The 19,563-nt window shown below is 35.5% G+C and overlaps 2 protein-coding genes across 2 annotated transcripts; one reads left to right on the top strand and one right to left on the bottom strand.

Moving 5' to 3' along the window:
• Positions 1-224: 224 nt before the first annotated feature.
• Positions 225-14,723, top strand: LOC103957595 (structural maintenance of chromosomes protein 5). Its single transcript, XM_048586130.1, is given in 31 exon segments — positions 225-427; positions 1,034-1,211; positions 1,303-1,456; positions 2,001-2,074; positions 3,131-3,280; positions 3,363-3,467; positions 3,948-4,093; positions 4,219-4,330; positions 4,441-4,596; positions 5,052-5,173; positions 5,255-5,399; positions 5,492-5,557; positions 6,599-6,727; positions 6,818-6,916; positions 7,676-7,841; positions 7,921-8,066; positions 8,196-8,259; positions 8,355-8,479; positions 8,650-8,727; positions 9,173-9,245; positions 9,809-9,912; positions 11,167-11,283; positions 11,367-11,444; positions 12,295-12,366; positions 12,368-12,395; positions 12,484-12,538; positions 12,847-12,895; positions 12,979-13,066; positions 13,163-13,235; positions 13,685-13,791; positions 13,892-14,723. Coding segments are annotated over 31 exon segments (3,150 nt in total). The 5' UTR covers positions 225-389; the 3' UTR covers positions 13,945-14,723.
• On the bottom strand, positions 14,559-18,959 carry LOC103957594 (50S ribosomal protein L1, chloroplastic). The gene is given in 9 exon segments (XM_009369775.3): positions 14,559-15,176; positions 15,275-15,400; positions 15,791-15,811; positions 15,813-15,875; positions 16,531-16,658; positions 17,693-17,747; positions 17,846-18,025; positions 18,527-18,604; positions 18,606-18,959. Coding segments are annotated over 9 exon segments (1,053 nt in total). The 5' UTR covers positions 18,870-18,959; the 3' UTR covers positions 14,559-15,038.
• Positions 18,960-19,563: the final 604 nt, after the last annotated feature.

The following is a 19,563-nucleotide window of genomic DNA, read 5'->3' as shown; positions in this document are numbered from 1 at the left end:
TCACATATTTCGTATATTATGTTTTATGTTTAATTTTTAACGTTGATGAATCATACAATGATGATAATGGTAAAAAAAGACTAAATGCATCTGTCAATTTTTTCAGACTCAAAAAATAGTATGATGTCGTAACGAAGTCACTTAATGTTTTTATTTTTTATTTTTTTTAAATGAAATAAAATTACATTTCTCTCCAATTGCTGCGGCCTATAAAACACATACCCCACTTTTTCTCTTTTGGCGCCAATTCTTCTCTCTTTCCCTTCCCAAAGCCCTAGGTTTTTACTTACTTCCCCGACCCAAATCGATCACCACCTAGGGTTTCACTGATTGACCACAAAACCCCCAATTCCTCGAAGAATCAGAAAGTAGCACTGCAAAGTTCAAGAATGGCGGAGAGTCGCGCAAAGCGCCCCAAAATTACAAGGTCCGGAGACTCGTTTCACTCCACTTTGGAAATTGAAATTGAATGAAGTTCTTTTCATGTTTTCTGGTACCCAGTTCGTCAGAATTAGGTTTTTTTTTTTTTTTTCATTCTAATTGCATTTTTTCTTACTGTCTGTTTGGTTACCCAGAAAATTTAATGTCTTTGTGTTTATTTTTTGCTTTATTTTTTTGAGTTAATTTTTTGCTTTATTAATTATTATTAAATGAAATGTTTAACCTTTTCTTTTGTCTTCCATTATTATGTTACGAAATTAAACTGAGGATTATGGAATTCACCGTGAAACCTTATTCTGCTTAACACAATTTTATTTTTATTTTTATTTTTTTTCTAAATGTAGTAGTAGTACAGTGGTAAAGATCTAAAATTTTGTTATTTGGGACCTATAGAAACTCTGAGTCAATGCTGAAGCAACAAGATATGTATTTAGCTATCTTGAACTGACTTCGTAGTGTTAAAATCAAGAAGATACTATTCAAAATTTTCTGGTATACAGAACATGAGAAAGTGAAATTTATTTCCTTTTTGTTGTTTTGATTAGTTCAGCATTGATGTCAAGGTTTAATGCTTATCATCTCTTTCTTTCAGGGGTGAAGATGACTATAAGCTGGGAAGCATAACTAAGATTGAGCTCCATAATTTTATGACCTTTGGTCACATAACGTGCAAACCGGCCCCTCGTCTAAACCTTGTAATTGCACCAAATGGGGCTGGAAAGAGTTCTCTCGTATGTGCAATAGCACTGGGTCTTGGTGGTGAGCCTCAGGTTAGTTAATATCAGGGAACGTGTTTTGTTGCATTTCTTAAGTTTGTTTTTGGTAAACAATATATAAAGAAGAGGAGTTTGGTAACTACAGCTACTTGGAAGGGCGACCAGTGTTGGAGCATATGTGAAGCGTGGTGAAGCGTCCGGTTATATTAAAATAACCTTGAGAGGGGACACCGAAGAGGAGCATATTGAAATTATGCGTAAGATTGATACACGTAACAAGTCTGAATGGTTATACAATGGTAAGTAGTTTTGCATGTGTAAAGAGTTAATTATTTTATCATTTCTCTTGAATATATTATGGACCAACAAACAGTGATCTTTAGGCAATAGCTTGAGGTGGCTTATAGCCATTAAGAGAAGTGTTTGTATACTTGTTAGTAGCCCCTTAAAGTATCATGTTTAACTGACATTTTCCCAGATAACGGAGGATGTTTAACCTACATGCTCTCACTTGGGTTATAGTAGTTTCTGAAAATCATCTTATGCATTAATTTCCATTCCAAGAATTGTGCTTCAATGCATGTAGCTCCTATTTTGCATTTATTCTTGTCTTCATTCAGCAGAAGTGCGGTACTTGTGTACAAGCTTGTTTTCTTTTCAAATTGTGTCAGTTTTAACTTTTAATTACAAGTCTGCAAGACAGTGGGAAAAGTGGATGATATGTTTTGATTCACTATCATGCATTATCAAGGGAAATAAACTACTTTCCAAATTAAGACGGTTTATTGTGAAGGCACAAGAGTAATCTCAAATACTGATTTATCAGTTGTCTTTGTATTTCAGGAAGAGCGGTGCCTAAAAAGGATGTGGTTGAAATCACTCAAAGGTTTAATGTTCAAGTCAACAATTTAACTCAAGTGAGTTTGTTTCTAATAATTAACATCAGATCAGGGCATGCCTTAATTCTGTTGCTTTTATATGTGGATGCAATATGACTTTTGATATGCATGCACATGTTTTTGTTTATTAATATTCCTTTTGAATATCTGGACCTTGTAATTGAATTTTATGACTGTTGAATTTATAAGCTTAATCAGTATTCTTTGTTGTTTTTTAGTTTTTAGTAGAAGACAACATTTTGAAGGTTATACTTGCATAGAATAGGCAGTACTTTTACAAACTTGGTGCTGTACAGTTTCAGAGTATATGTACAGACAGAAAATTTACTTAGTAAGGAGTGCAATAGATTGTAGAAACTGTTACTTAATATCCTCACAAAGTTGATGCTTTATTTTTTTGTATTTGGCACCTTGGTCTTTAAAATTATAGGAAGGATGCGAAGTATTTTCTTAAAGTTGAGAAAGATGAGGAGTGTTTGCTCATATAGCGGTGCATTGATTCAGTCTTTTTATAGGCAGCAAATTATTGGAAGTGACCTTTATATTTCACTTCTTCTGCATTCCATTGTTTGTACTTGCTGTGCTAGTAAAATTGAGATCCTTTGTTGCATGATCCTGTTTGAAATGCCACTCCTTTTTTATTTTGATTAGAGCATGTGCTAAATAATGGTTTATCTAGTGGTCTGCTTTTGTCTTTCATCTTAATTGATCATTCCTATTCATTCCAAATTCTTCTGAATGAACTAATGTTGAGAAGAATGGGTAAATTATATGTTGTAGTAAAGGTTGTCTGGGGATGCACATATAATAACAATCTAGTTGTCAAGTTGTTTACTGCGAGTGTATTAATGCATGTATATGGCATTATTTATTTGATTTCCTGTTATTTGTCTCCCTCTAAGATATTTCAGTTTTAACTCATTTTTATGATACTATTTGAAACTGTTGCTAACAATTTTGTAGCTAAATTATGAGTTTTGGTCAGTAATTTCCTCTCTTTCTTTTCTTTTTTTTTTTTTTTAATAATTTTTTTTATCAATTTTCTCCTTTTTATTTTTGGGGGTGTGCTTGTAGTTTTTACCACAAGATCGTGTCTGTGAGTTCGCCAAATTAACTCCAGTGCAACTTCTAGAAGAGACTGAAAAGGCTGTAGGAGATCCTCAATTGCCGATCCAACATCGTGCACTTATTGAGCAAAGCAAGAAATTGAAAAGAATTGAACAAGTGGGTTTTTAATTTGTCCTTATGTTATACAATGCTAATTAGCTTTATCACGTTATTTAGACATTTTGTCTTTTTGATTTAGGCCGTTGAAAAAAATGGAGAAACTTTGAATCAGTTGAAGGCACTGAATGCTGAACAAGAGAAAGATGTTGAGCGTGTCCGCCAAAGAGAGGAACTTCTCGCAAAGGTTTGTCTTTTTGGTTTTGTTATATGAACTGAATGCCAGTGTATTTTTATGATAAGATACAAACTCTTAGTAAAGATTTTTATAACACACACACACACAATGAAGTGGACAAGATATCCATTGAGCGCTAGTACATAACTCAAATACAATCAGATTCACCATCCACAAAATAGCACAGAACCTCACAAACCAAAACATCTGAAGGAAAACACTGAAAGATAAATGTGGTTCATCAGACCATAGGAAGGAAAGCTAGATCCCCAAATGCAGGTGAAACTGAAGCCCATAATGGCGACAATGAGAATTCGACTTTATCCCATAAATCCTCATCCCATCTCCCTTATAGTTCTCAAGATAGTAAAAAAAAAAGGAACTCCATCTGACTCGATAATCCCCTCCTCATCCCCCAAAGAGGAAACGCTGTTCTGCTTCCCACATAATTAAATTGGAACTGAGATTTTGTCTTGATGTCATCTACAGGCTGATACCATGAAAAAAAAATTGCCATGGCTGAAGTATGATATGAAGAAGGCTGAATGCATGGAAGCTATGGAGCAGGAAAAGGATGCAAAAAAGAAGTTGGAGAAAGCAGCAAGAACTCTAAATCAACTGAAAGAACCTATTGAGTATGATCACTTCATTTGGTTGATTTATTCATACACAATATATTGACATGAGATATACAGTCTGTTTATTGCAATGACTTGCTTGTATTTTACTTTCTAGTGTAATAATGTTCTACCTGCTGCAGAAAACAAAAACAAGAGAGAGTGGTGATGGAGTCGAAGAGTACAAAAGTAGTAAAAAACATTAGTGAAAATGCAAACAAACGAATGAGACTTTTGGAAAATGTGAACCGCTTGGTATGATAACGTGGTACTTTATTTGCTTAATGTAATTTTAGCCCTTCTCTAGTTTGTAGTGTGGAAAATTGAATTTTTATTGTGCTTCAATTTCATCCACATGTTTATAGGGAGTGTTAATAAAAGAAAAATACAACGAAATGGAAGAATTGAAGAAGCAAGAAGAATCTCGTCAACAAAGGATCTCAAAGGCAAAAAAGGATCTAGCTGCTGCTGAGCTAGAACTTGAAAATCTGACTCCTTATGCGGCCCCTACAGATGAAATTGTAAGTTATGGATTCAGTCTCAAAATGTCAGGATCTTCAGGCAGTTCCTGGTGTGATTAACATAAATGGAGTTCCTGGTGTGATTGACACAAATGGATCAGATTTTTAACCATTAACCATGAATGAAAATACTTTTGTGCAAATCAGTTTTGAGAAGTCATGGTTCCTTTGCCAATGTTTTTCAGTCAAGTTTTGTTGGGTTATTAGACTTTGGATTTGTTTGCCTAGGAACAGTTAGCACACTGTTTAGTCTTCTCAATCAAATATGTACCTAGTTTCTGGTTTTGTTTCCCTATGAACATTGTAGCGCAATTATTTATTTAGAAGAGTCATTTGATTATTATTCTCAGGTTTTAAATCTGTAAACTAACATGTTTCGTTTTTTTGCTGGGGTATTAGACTTATGATTTGTTTGAGTTCTTCCCCCCCGTTACTGAGTAAATATTGCTGATCAGGCGAGATTGCATGCTCAAATTGTGGATCTAGAAGTTTCTGCAAAGGAAAAGAGGGATAAGAAGTCAGAGAAGGAAAGATTTTTAAATCAAAAGAAACTTTCCCTAAACACCTGCCTGGATAAGTAATATTCGCTTCAAGGTCAAATCCTGTCCACATGCCTTTGTATTGTTAATTCAAACATCTTTTACTGTATCCTTTTCAGGTTGAAGGAGATGGAAAATAAAAATGGTAAACTCTTACAAGTATTAAAAAATTCTGGAGCAGATAAAATAGTTGATGCTTATAAATGGTTGCAAGAACATCGTCATCAGTTCAATAAGGAGGTGTATGGCCCTGTTTTGCTTGAGGTATGTATTTAAATCATAACATTGTCATGTTTACTGAAGAATTTGAATTTACAAATTATTGATGATGCTCCTCTGGGTGCATGCATGCTCAGGTTAATGTGCCAGATCGAGTTCACGCTGACTACTTGGGTGGTCATGTTCCTAATTACATGTGGAAGGTAAATGCATTTGTATTATGTTAGATTTTTTTAATCTACTTGTATTTACCTAACATCAAATGTCAGGCTTCTAACTCCTACATGATTAAGGGTCTGTCTGAAAATGCTTTTGAAGGGCTAAAAGTGCTTTCAGATAGCCAAAAGCAATATTAAGTAACCAAAAGTGCTCCTGGCTTCAAAAAGTACTGTTTGGGGCTTTCTGGAAAGCACCTGGCCACCTGGTCTACCAGGTTCTTCTCCTAGAAGTGCCTTCAAGTGCTTTGTATAATAAAAAATTTCTTGTGCTTCTGATACAAGTGCTTCTAGTGAGCGCTAAAAGGCAATCGCAAATTTGCCCCTAGAATTTCCAAGTTTGTTTGGTATAAGGCTTATACCTGTGTATCTGTCAGTCTGATCAGAACTTTGGTTTCATAAACTGGGGGAGCTGCTTGGGAAGGGTACACAAAAGAAGGTAGATGAAAGGAGTTACAAGAGTAGTTGTCTATACAATTTTGGCCTTTTATTGATTCACAAAGTGAAGGCAAGAGATGAAGGTAATCAAGATAACTTAATGAAGGCTTAGTTTTGGGATGAAAGATCATTTCATTGGCATGTCACATATCTTGGCTAATCCATGCTAAACCCTCATAGGTGAGTTTGGATGCAACATTAAAGCCTTTCCCCCAACTCTCCCCCTTCCAACCAAGACTTAAATCTCAACTTTCCCCTGCATAGAACTGTGAGGCCATGTGTTAACTACATATGTAAATTAACTCCTTACCTAAGTTTGGGGTGCTTTATATCCTATTTAAGTTTTTAATATAACCATTCTACTTTCCAAATCTCTGTTTGTGTATGTTTGTGCTTGTGTTTGTGCAGATGGTTGGGTAGATGCCAGTAACCTATACACTGTTGTACTTCGAATTTGCTTTGAGTCACTATAGTTATATGTTTTTTTAGGAGCACAGTATCATAAAAGAATTCCACATGTTACTCAAACATGTATTTATTTGTTGGCTTAATAATACCTATTTGTTGATCTTACTTTTTCATGTTTTGTAGTCTTTCATAACTCAAGATTCTCGTGACCGGGACTTTTTGGTAAAAAATCTCAAGTCCTTTGATGTTCCAGTTTTAAATTATACGGGAAATAGAACTTGTCACAGAGAACCCTTTCAAATTTCTGAGCAGGTGTGTGTTTTTGGTGCTATATTTTATAAAAACAAGTTTGAACTAGTCCTGTTAACATTTTTATTGTTTACTTCCGTGTTTTATGAGCAGATGAGTGCACTGGAGATCTATTCGCGGCTTGACCAAGTTTTTGATGCTCCTACTGCCGTGAAGGAGGTTTTGATTAGCCAATTTGGCTTGGATAGATCAGTATGATTCCCAAGCTTACTCTTATCTTATATACTTCAGGCAAAAGTTATAAAATTTAAAATAATGTGCTAAATATATGTTCACAATTTTATGTGCACTTGTTGACTTCAACTAGGCTAAAATTTGTACATGATTCCATTACATGACTTGAACCCAAGATATGGTTAACGGGTTTTGGTTGACCATTACTTAACACGAACCTCTATGTGGCACAATAAGACATGAACCTGTATGTTGTACGATAAGACAACTGGTAAACAGGTTGGGGTAGTGTCAAACATGAGAAAAATAACTTTTCCATGATAAGCCCGTTTTAGTTGTACTATATACCAATAAGTATTGTATGAGTCCTCATGTAAACTATAAAATTATAGTATATGGTTTATATGGTTTATTAATAAACCGTACTTAATGGATTCAATTCTATAAGGAATGTATAAGTGATAGGGTTAATTAGAAATTAATGGAACTTAGTTTCAAGTTTCTAATTCACAATATATCCGTATCATTCCAAACAGGACGTGATAAATAAATGGGTGAGGTTAGTGTTTAAGTAACTTGACCTGATCAATTAGACGAGTTGGTGATGATTGACTGTATTGTACATAAACAAAAATGACTGATTTGCCATGCCTAAGGTCAACCGTATGAAGTTCGGTGTTTGAAATTTGTTAGGTAGTGTTGATTTTGATAGCTTTTGTGCATGTAATTTATTATAAAAAAATGCTCATGTATTTGTGTTTCTTCCTTTTTCCTCAGTATATTGGGTCCAGGACTACGGATCAGAGGGCTGATGAGGTTTCTAAGTTAGGGATTTTAGATTTTTGGACCCCTGAGAATCACTACCGATGGTCAGTATCAAGATATGGTGGTCATAGATCTGCCAGTGTAGAATCAGTCAGTCGTTCTCAACTTTTTTTGTGTGGTATGTTTCTGCAAACCCTTTTCTGTTTAGCAAATAATCCAAACACTTCGTTGGTTGAGGTCATACATTTTACTTTCAGGTTTGGAGACTGGGGAAGTTGAGTCATTGATGTCCAAAAAAGGGGAACTTGAAGAATCTATTACTGCTTTACAGGATATTGTTAGATCACTTCAGATTGAGGAAAGACAAGCAGAAAATGAAGCAGCAAAATTTCAGAAACAGAGGGTATGTGGAAATAAGTGTAGCAGGTGGCATTCAATGCTACAAACATATAAACTATACTTTAATGCTAACTGGGTTTGGTTTGACATGCAATTCCTTTACTTATGTGGAACAACGTAATATATATTGTAGGAGGAGATTATCAGAAATGTACAGGATGGGAAGAGAAAACAACGTGAAATAGAAAACCGTATTGGTAAGTAATAATGGTTTTGAAGTTTTCTCTTTAGAAGCTTCGTATTTAATTTCTTTTGTTCATTTTACATAATGAGTATACTCTGGTGATCTCAGCACAAAGGAAAAAGAAATTAGAATCTATGGAGAAGGAGGATGACCTGGATACTAGTATGGCGAAGCTCAATGAACAGTCTGCAAAATATATGATTGACAGGTTCCATTCTGCAATGGAAATTAAGGTCAGGTTTTAGGCACACTTCTAAAATTAAATTCTTAAGGGGACATTTTATTTATTTATTTATTTATTCTGTTCTTTGTTTGGTTTAAGTTGTACACCAATGTTTGGGGTAGATATAAGTGTTTCAGGACTTGGTTACTTCAAACTTTTAACTCTGCTGTCTTTTTTCAGAGTCTACTTGCTGAGGCTGTTTCTTTCAAACAAAGTTATGCTGAAAAGCACATGATGGTCATTGAGTTTGATGCAAAGGTATTTTCTATGATGATCCAGAACATGCTGCTTTGAGAGTTTTACTATTTTTTTGCATACTGAGTTTGCCTACAAAATTTACAAATAAGTTTACTTAAAATCGTGGACAGTTTGTCAAATACAATCATAAAACTCTTCAAGTGCAATCATAAAACTGAAGTGAATGCTTTTTGTTAAGGTAGAATGTAATTTCCCCTTATTTTAGGCATGAATGGTTTGAAACTTTTTCTTGTTCTTTTTTTACTCAGTTTGCAAACAAAGGTGGCGCCTTATACTGTAATGAATTATTTCTTTGTTAGATTTTATCTCTTTAGACTATACGCCGCTTTATGATTCATGTTTCTTTTTATTGTAAAGCTATTGTGCCATGGGATATCTGAATAATATGCATTCGTTCATACTCAGCTCTAATTAATTTATTTATGCTTGTTTTTCATTTTATTAGATTAAAGAAATGGAGGTCAATATCAAACACCATGAAAAGGTTGCTCTTCAAGCAAGCCTGCACCATGAGGAGTGTAAGTGGTTTTTTACTTTCACTTTGAGGTTCTTCCATTCCGTGCAGTTGTTTAAACTGTTTGATCTACGCATAAAGTTGTTTTTCACTCTTTTTGGTAGTGTATGATTGTGCTTTATTTTTAGGACTTGGCCTGTACATGTATTTTATACATTCACCATCTAAACGGTCATATATGCACCAAAAAGAGAGAATATCAAATCTAACCATACGTGACCATTAAATGGTTAATGTATTAAATACATGCATGTATCGTAGCCACTCTATTATTTTTGTTCTAAAGTAATTTATCATAGTTCTTTTGTCTTAAGAACAATCAGAATATTGAATTGGTTATCTAGTCCAATTCGTTGGTCCTTAGACTCCTTACGCACACTGAAGTATGGAACTTCTAGCGAGGGATGCCTTTGAAAGAAAGAGGATAACATTTGAATTATCAGTACATGTATATGTCTTCGATTTTCACCTGCTAATAAAATTGTTTCTTATTGAAAAAAAAAAAGATTTACAGTAGAAAACTCAATGTCAGTAATGCTAGTTATTGCTTTTTTGCTTCTTGTCCAGGTAAGAAGGCAGAGGAGGATTGCCGACAGCAACTTTTAGTTGCCAAGAAGAATGCAGAATCCATTGCGATGATCACTCCAGCACTTCAGAAGGAATTTCTTGAGGTTTTCTATATAACTGAGTTAATTCTAATGCATGGAAAATATAACTTCTGCTTGAATATGAGGAGTAAATGGCACAAACAATGATATAGTGTGGGTGGGGGCCAGTTAATTTCAGTGAAGTGAGTCGACTGGTTCACTGGTATCAAAAACTTGTGTGCTAGGTGCCCAGGTGTTTTTGTTTTGTTGTATATAATGTTTTGAAGTTATTTTCACCTTACTTCCCAAAAGTTACATCGATTATCAGTTTAGTGCCCAATGTTCACAACTTATCTAAATCATACCCAAATCCATATTTTGTTGTCTTCATACTTCTGTTAATCAATTCATCAACAAGTCTTTTAATCCATGATGTGGGTGTGGCGGGCCCCACCTTTTTCATGACATGGAAATTTTGTAGCCTGGCTTTTTCCCCACATGGACAAAGCGACCCCTATATTGGCCTCGTCGTAAGAAACGGAGGATTCTGCAATCATGATATCATTGATTAATGGGCTTGTTGGCTGATTGATTGGCGTGTGTGAAATGGACGATAAAAGGTAGCATTATGTAGTATTACAATAAATTTGGAACATAGGTCCTGAACTGTTAATCTGTGTAAACTTTCGGGGTACTAAACCACTATAGGAGTGTTCATTGAGAAGATCCGTTGCCCTGACACCAAGAGAAACGTCTACCTGCTTTATTGTTTGAAATTTCTTATGTATGAGGCCAGTATTTGGATACATAAAAAACAATAAGGTAATCAAGTAGCTTCTTAGCTAGATCTTGGGAGCTTATGGGCTTATTTGGTATAACAGAACACCATTCTATGAAGCGCAATTATCAGGACAGAATTTGATGTATTTCTTTTGTGATTGAGTTATACATTGATAAGGAGCTATGGCCTTGATCTGCTCTTATGAATTTTATGGTGAACTTTCCTAATAATCTGAGCCTATGGATTTGTCCAAAGCTTATGTCCATGTATAAACTTTGTACGTAGGACAAGCTGGGCACTGTAGACTTATCATATGAGCTCGACCTGGTTCAACCATTGAACCAATTGGAATATTGACATGGGCCTCAGGATTTGCACTTTCTATTTCCTTATAACATTTGTGTTCCTCTCATATAAACATGGCCCTAATGGTCAACCATGTAAAATCTGTAGTCTATCTAATCTCTCTCCGTTTGCACTTTTATTATTTTATTCAAAATTTAACAGCTCTTTTGTAACCTAACAAAAGTTGATTTCTTTGTCTGTTTTGTCTCCAGATGCCTACTACAATTGAAGAATTGGAAGCTGCTATACAGGAAAATATTTCTCAAGCTAATTCTATTCTTTTTCTAAATCAAAATATACTGAAAGAATATGAAGACCGTCAGCAAAAGGTATATTTCTGCCGTCTCTGGTAGCTGTTTTTCCCCTAATTTCTTTTTTAAGTTCATCACTCTTACGTACAATTATAATACAGATTGAAGAATATTCAACGAAACTGGAAGCAGATAAAACAGAGCTTAGTAGGTGTATAGCTGAAGTGGATAATCTGAAAGTGAGTAATGCTTTGTTTTATTTTATTTTATTTTATTTTTTCATAAAGAAGGTTAGCGAAGCTTAGTTGTTATCTTATGAGTAGCTTAGCTGAGTAGCTGAAGTAGGTAATCTGAAAGCAAGAAGGTTAGTGATGCCTAGTTGTTACCTTAACGACTATTTTGTCAAGTTGATGTTGGTCTCCTCAATGAACACTTGACCACAATACTTTGGCCGTTTGAACTATTGCTTTAACCAATCCAACCAGAGTCACCACAATAAACTGTAGGACACACTCAATGATGGGTGATGGGAATTGTTAAATGGATTATGATGGTTTCAGAAAAGCCACCACAATTGACTTGAAATTTTCTTTTGTTTAAGTTTATTTAGTCCTGCACCCACTGTTCATGTTTCAGGATAAACATCACATTTGCATTCTATTACCATAACAGCTTGTCGCTTATGTTACTTGGAATTCACCTGAGTTTTGGTCTTTGGCGTTAGGTTGTAACTATATGCATTTTACAGTCTCCAATCTCCATGGAAACAGCAGTTTCTTTATGCTGCTAACCTCCTACGGTTCATTAGTTTGCCACAAACAACAGATTCCAAAATAAGTAGACAAATTTGGCCTTTGCCAATACTCACTTGTATTGCTAGGTCTGAAAAGGTCATGTTGAATAAATTTTTAGACCAACAGCCCTGAACAGTTTAAAATTCTAAATATTTATGTCAAACTACTTTCATATTCTTAGTTTCTTCGTTTTCCTTTATCTCTCTCTTTCACGTCAGTGTGCATATATGCCACTTGCATTAGTGTATGTTTTGCTAATATTCTTTGTTGTTTCCTGATTGTAAATTATTTGCAGGGAACTTGGCTCCCAACATTAAGAAGTCTTGTTGCTCAGATAAATGAGACTTTCAGTAGGAACTTCCAAGAGACTGGCGATTGCAGGGGAAGTTTTATTGGGTATTTACCATTCAGCATTGCACTATCTAGAAGTTTTTTTTTTTTATTATTTTATTTTGAACTTTTGTAATTTCATGTTTCTTCTCAGATGAGCATGAAATGGACTTCGACCAATATGGGATACTTATAAAAGTAAAATTCAGGTAATTTCAATTTTGTTCCCGTTTCTGTACTTTCATAGTGCTACTACTAGTCGTTTTAAGTTGGGAAGTGTAATTTAATTTATCATGGTAGTGTAATTTAAATTATCATGGTTATGTCGGAACCAGGACTAATTCCAAGCCTGGTTCGACATAACTCTGATAGATTCCAAGCTTGGTAGTATCTATATTGTTTTTGTTCTATTGCACTAAGATGAAATCACAGTTGCTGATTTGTTATGTGAAACCTACTTAAAAGTTATGCATTGCTTCTGTTCACAATTTCATTTGTTTGACATTATGGCCATCAGGCAAGCGGGGCAGCTACAAGTTCTCAGTGCCCACCATCAATCCGGAGGGGTATTACACTTGCTGTATTCTTGAGTTATTGATTTGACTTCAACAGTTTTGCCTTATTGTGGCCTTCAAATTCCCGTTTGTAGGAGCGTTCAGTTTCAACTATACTTTATCTTGTTTCTCTTCAAGACCTTACAAATTGCCCATTTAGGGTGGTTGATGAGATAAATCAAGGTTTGGTTGCACAGCAGAGTGTTATCTTCTTTTTTTTCATCCAATCAAGTTTCTTTATCTCAAAATAAATCATTGTTTTGTTTAATATGTTTTCAGGGATGGATCCGATAAATGAAAGAAATATGTTCCAGCAGTTAGTAAGAGCAGCATCTCAACCAAATACACCACAGTAAGAACAACTATGCATAACTTGTGATAATTATCTGTGTCTGTTTCTTGGTGCGAATTATGATCTGTCTCCATTTTGCTCTGTTTTAGAAGGCGACTTGAGAAACTAGAAATACTGATATATTATTATGCGTCGTTATTAATTGGAAGTAGTGCAAAATGATGTTTTGGGTGTGCGACAGCTCCCTTTATAAATTGGAAGGATAACATGTGTAGTCCGTCTCTCATCATGCACTTCTCTTTTAGCTGCTCCTAACAGTATTGAATATCGAGGTTAACAAAAAGGTTTCTGCTTCTAGTATGAACCAAAGAAATTGCAAGATTGTGTGACCAATGGAGGACATGAGCTTATATGATTATATTGTCTTATAAATTGCAGTGGACAAAGAAAATTGTGCTTATCATATGTAAAAGGTCACTTAAGCTTTGGTTTCTGTCACTGTTATTCAGATGTTTCTTGCTTACCCCGAAGTTGCTACCGGATCTGGTTTACAGTGACGAGTGCAGCGTTTTGAACATAAAAACTGGTCCCTATGCCAGTTCATGGGCGAATGGAGGTGAAAGTTTTACTTGAGAGTTAGCAGTCAGTAGTATATCTATTAATTCGTTGAACTTATGCGATGCTCACCAAAAATTCATTCCTTTTTGTTACTTCAGACTGGAGTGAGGGCGATAGCTACAGAAACATTCTTGGAAAAAGGGGACGCTGAAATAACAATTACCTTTCGATGAGGAATTTTCATAATGTTGCACCCAGCATAAGCATGGCTTAGTACAACCCGTGTTCATCCCTGTGTAAATTAGGTCTACCCTTTTTGTAAAGTTGCTCGGATGAGGCTCTATGTCGAGTTCGTCGTGGAATGCCTTAGCAAAAGCCAAACATAAAACCTTTACCTTGGAGGAGCGACGATTTGGCGATAATCCTATCGTTGTTTCTACTCGATATCAGGTGCATTGTATACTTTAAGATAACGTTTGATATCTTCAAGTCGCGTGATGTTTTCCGTGATCTTTGTATTTCAATCATCTTAGAACAAAGGAAGTTATGGATCGGGGAAGTTGGGAACAGGTGAAGGGAAGAAATGAGAAGGAATATGTAAGCACATTTCAGCGGTCGCAGTACCGTCACTAAGGCGCTTCTCTCTACGCTCGAATAGTAGCTGTACATTCTCTCTAACCTTCATTCTCCCTGGTGGCATGTTCCCGTCGTCCATTAGCTCTGAAACTAACACAGTAAATTACCGGTGATATTTGCTCTTAGAATGATGGATGTCTTGGAGGGTGACTCTGTTAGCTTTTCTGTATTTTAGCTTTAGTTTATTTTATTATAACTTAATAGGAAGGAGAAATGATTCGTTTCAAAGGATGGCTGGCTGCAGTGGCATTGTTCTCTGTTACCACCTGGTCCCGACTCTCGACTGAGATCAATAGCTCGATACTTGATATACATCATATATATTCTTCCCTTAATGTAGATAATATTGTTGTTCAAAAAAAAAACATTGCATATGCTATAAAATTTCTCTCATTCATAAACAAGAAACCAAAGTGATGAGTTGATACTATAGATCACAAAATTACTAAATGGCCTTTATCACTCGGTGGAGATGAAACTCGGATGCTCTTTTATGGGACAGACTTACCCAAGATACCAAGATACAAACGTATCAAGGTCACCCTCTGCCTTCATCCCCTTACTCTCCCCAGCCGTCTTTACGAACTACATTGGCAAAGATTCGACAGTGGCACCTTAGGAGGCTGAATGAACAATTTAGCGACAACATGTACAGGTGGTTAGTGTTCTTCAAGCATTTGTTGGAAGCTTGAAATCGAGCATCGCCCTTATATTTAACCGGATGGAAGGCCCCATCGACGAGCATATATGTGCACTCTTCCAGTAAACACCTTTTGCACCTGGTGGTTTATTTGCTTCTACAGATTTCTGCCAGGTAAAATTTAAGTAAATTAAATTTCATAGCCCAGTGGATGGAGTTCAGATAGCAATCGAAATTAGGAAATAAGGAGAAGTGAAGAACGTACAACTGCTGCTAGCAAGTTCACGAGAAGGTCTTCTTCAGGAAAGTCGGCTTTTCCAAACCGCAAATGAACTATACCAGTTTTATCTGCTCTATATTCAACTTTCCCCTGCTTGAATTCTGCTATGGCCTGAAACAGTATATGAAGTAGGCTAAGAAATCAAATTCCCTGTACTGATGCCCTGCCACATGTAAATCCATTCCTGTACTACCACGGATGATCACCGTAGGTTGTGTCAACTATATTTCTTTTCATTTGCCCTCATCGTATTCATTGTAATTCATTGTATTCATGTGAATATTATACCCTCGTATGTGTGTCAGTGTCTCAGTTTTTTCTTCTTACGGATTTCCTCATTTCATTATTCTTACTGTACCAGACGTACAGATGCATATTATGTGTATACATTAAGGCATCAGGAAAGAACTAAAACAATAGCTAAGATTAAGGGTTTAGGGTAAGAAAGCATATTCACACAAGTGCAGAAAGGAAACAAAAATGTCGCAAAACAAACCATACCTGTGGTATATTAGGCGTGACAGGTACCAGCTTTCGGATTTGGCATGAGCCCTCGTGGTCCTAGAATCTTTCCTAGGCTAGCAACCTGAGAATAGTAACAAAGACAAAATGATGTAAAATTACTGAGATCATAATTTCCGCCCAATTAAAACCACAGAAGCAACAGATACAAAAATGAAACTGTGAATTGCCTCACGTTAAAGAACAATGCCTCTCATACTATGTGAAAGTTAAAAAAGTAAGCTGGTAGAATCATTGAAGCAGACCCGAAAATTCAGTCTAACTTGAGTCACTATTTTAACGCCATATAAACAAGTCACAAGGAAAACCGGGCAGCACCTACTGTTTTTACATTCTAATTATAATTATTTAGTCTTGGTGGGCGGCGTCTCATTATGAGATGTATATTGATGCAATTTCTTTGTTCTTAATTTCACTTATGAATAACAAGGACTTTACCGTATCAACCAAAGAATAATCATCCGCATCCCATCATGCACATCAGGATTTACAGTCAAACTACTATGAAGCTGACAAGTTATTTCCTGCTGCAAAACTACTTTTTTCTCATTTCAATCATATGACCCTATTTCAACCAAAAACCAAACAAAGAACATAGCATTTCAGATTTGACCCAAATTAATTATTTACTTCTACAGATGCTTTAGAAAATGAAAATAACTAACATACTTCACAGTACACTACACTAATTTAATTGAACAAGATAATGAAGGCAGCACCTTAGGCATCATATCCGGTGAAGCAATTAGCTTGTCAAAGTCCATGAATCCTTCTTTTATCTGTTGTATCAAATCATCTCCACCAACCAAATCTGCTCCAGCATTTTTTGCTTCATCAAACCTCTCACCTGCAGATATTGAAGAAGATAATACGTGACATGAAATACTATGAAACCAAAACCTTAAGATAACTTGTGCACAATGCCAAGAAGCTTAAAGAACATGAATATGTGTGCACATTATGAAAGGGAAAACATGAGAACCAGAATATTTCACTTTTTTGGAAAAGTAGAAGACATTCAAACATACTACAATATGTCTATTGAGAGCAACCAATAAATACCGAAGGTACAAATTTATTAGATACAGCACATTTTTCATACTAGCTTAAATCTAGAGAACATATATCTGGAATTCTGTATATACAAGCTAAATCAAGCCAGTGATACATCTCCCACAACCTAAGTAACAAAATATCAAGACTAAAAAAAAATAAAACAACGTGCTCCATTTATGACTACTTCCATTTGTTCTCAAAAAGAGTTAAGAAAATCTTACAATTCCTAAAACTTACATAAGTTTAACCACTTTTGGACCCAAATGACCAAAAGATTACCTTTTCATCAGGAAAAAAAAATGTGAACAAAAATATATATTCAGACTACACCTTACAAAAGAAAAGATAATGCTCTGATCCAATTTGAAGTCTGATACTAAACCCTTTAACTAAATCATTTGAAAAAGAAAACAAAAAAAATAAAAAATAAAAAAAAAGAAGTCCCCTTGACAGAAAATAAAAACCCACTTGAGCCATGCAAGCATTCTTTTTTCTGTTTTTCCAACCAAGGTAAAAGAATGAGAGAACAAAACCCCATTCAGTGAAGGTGTTACTTGTTTTCTCCTTTTAGGCTTAATTGGCAAACAATTTACCTATAGAGAATTCAGATAACAGTTCAAGACTAATGGCCACCTGCCTACTACATGCAAATGCCGAAATTGCAGGCATACATACAGTCCTCTACTTTTTATTCTCTAGGTTAAAATTTCCAACTTGTATCCACTCAGTTCAAATACGTGGTTTAATTTTACATCTCCTTAGCTCATATAATGACAGATATAATTTCTTTGTATACAGAGGTGAGAAATTGAGAATCGGAACTACCTTGAGTAAGAACAGCCACTTTAACAGTCTGTCCAGTTCCCTTGGGCAGGTTTACCTAGTAGAAGAATTCCACAATAAATGAACGAATATAATGTAGTGCTAAGCATTGATAAGACTAAACATATCTCTGACCGACAAGATCAGAAAACTCACAGTTGCCCTTAGTTGTTGGTCATTATATTTTGGATCAATGTTGAGGCGGAAATGGGCTTCAGCAGTTTCTACAAATTTCGTACTCGTCATTTCTTTCAGCAAAGCGATTGCTGGCTGCAGCTCATACTCTTTTTTGGTTTCCCTCAGTTTCTGAATTTCCAAGAACCTTTTGGACCTTGTCTGACATTTTAAACAGAAGACAATTGAACGCTTGAATCACTACCGAAATCTTGGAACAACGTAAAACTAGGACATTGCAGGAATATATCTAACAACATAAATGATAAACACAAAAATAAACCAGAACCAAATTATCAAACACAACTTCGGGGCATTCTGCAATCCAAAACATGGAAAATCCGTCAAACTTTAAGGATGTAAATATCAAATTTTGCAGAACCAGTCTCTTCTCCGAGATAACGAAGTGACCTTAATTACTCAAATCAAATCCTTGACTTTTAGAATTTAAAGAACCATAACAAACAAGTATTCGCTGAACTCACTGATAATCTACAAAAGAAAAACTAAATGTAAGAGCAATACATGAAATTTGAATCCCAGAACCGAAATCAAAACCAAAAGCAAGCAAAACCCACCAACGAGATAACCCAAAAAATCAAATTTCACCCTCAAAACAATGAAAAATAAGAACTTGCAGAAGAAAACCAGAAAAAGACTCACTCTGTCTCTCTTCAAAAGCAATGCAGCCTTCCCTTTCTTGGGCTTTGAAGGAACAGAAACAGCAACAGACCCATCACCATCCTTTCACTCCTTCCTTCTCGTCCACATCCTCCTCCACCTCCGCCTCTGCCGTAAGAGCCGCCGCGGCCACTCGTTGAGGCTCGGAATTGGCCCATTTGCTTGGTTCTCTCTCTCGAGGCCTTAGAGCGAGCGGGCAGAGGCAGAAGGTTTTGAAGAGCGGCTTGGGCTGGAAGGAGACGAGAGAGGGAGTGAGGTCATGTGGGTGCGCGTACGAGGAGGCGTACGTTAGCATGAGGGACGAGGGCGTGGTGCTTGTAGCCATTGTTGGAGCTCTCTGCAAATAAAGGATTTTGCGCAATTGCTCTACCTATCCGTTTATGTTGGAGATAAGAGCTGGCTATCATTGTCTGCCATGGACCTTGTGGATGATATGATACGACCATAGTTACCATCAGCGATAGTAAATCACAATAACGAATTGGAAAAGAGTTTAGCTATTCATGATTTTATACTACATTTTTATATCGCCTTAAGTAATATTTGATGTGCACACCCATATTATTTGAAAAATTTGCAAAATTCAAATAAATGAAAGAGAAAAAACTCCTCGTATACTACAATCATTATTTAATTAACGAGTTTTTCTTAATTATTAGTTTATTAAATAATGAACTAAATTTAAAAATATGATTAATTCAAATGATGTGGCTGTCCACATCAAATACCACCTAACATGGTATGAAAATATAATACAAAAATATGATATAAATAGCTTTACTCATAAGAAAATGTTAGAGAGACATGATTTTTAATCATATTTTGTGAATTAGGGATGTTGGGCGTGTTAGGAACGTAATAATATAACATGCCTTCCATAGTTAGAAAAAGTGAGTATAGTACTAGCATATTAAAAATTCATATAAGAATCACATTTTTATAATAGGCTAAAAAATTTGAATGCGATACTAATATATTGTACTCATGAGTCAATGTCATTTAGTACTATGGTCTAATGA

This window comes from the organism of the source record quoted next, unplaced genomic scaffold, assembly GCF_019419815.1.
Source record: "Pyrus x bretschneideri cultivar Hongxiangsu unplaced genomic scaffold, Pyrus_bretschneideri_v1 Contig24, whole genome shotgun sequence".
Taxonomy (NCBI): Eukaryota; Viridiplantae; Streptophyta; class Magnoliopsida; order Rosales; family Rosaceae; genus Pyrus; species Pyrus x bretschneideri.
The sequence above is the reverse complement of the archived record's forward strand: the minus strand, read 5'-3'. Positions and strand labels throughout refer to the sequence as shown.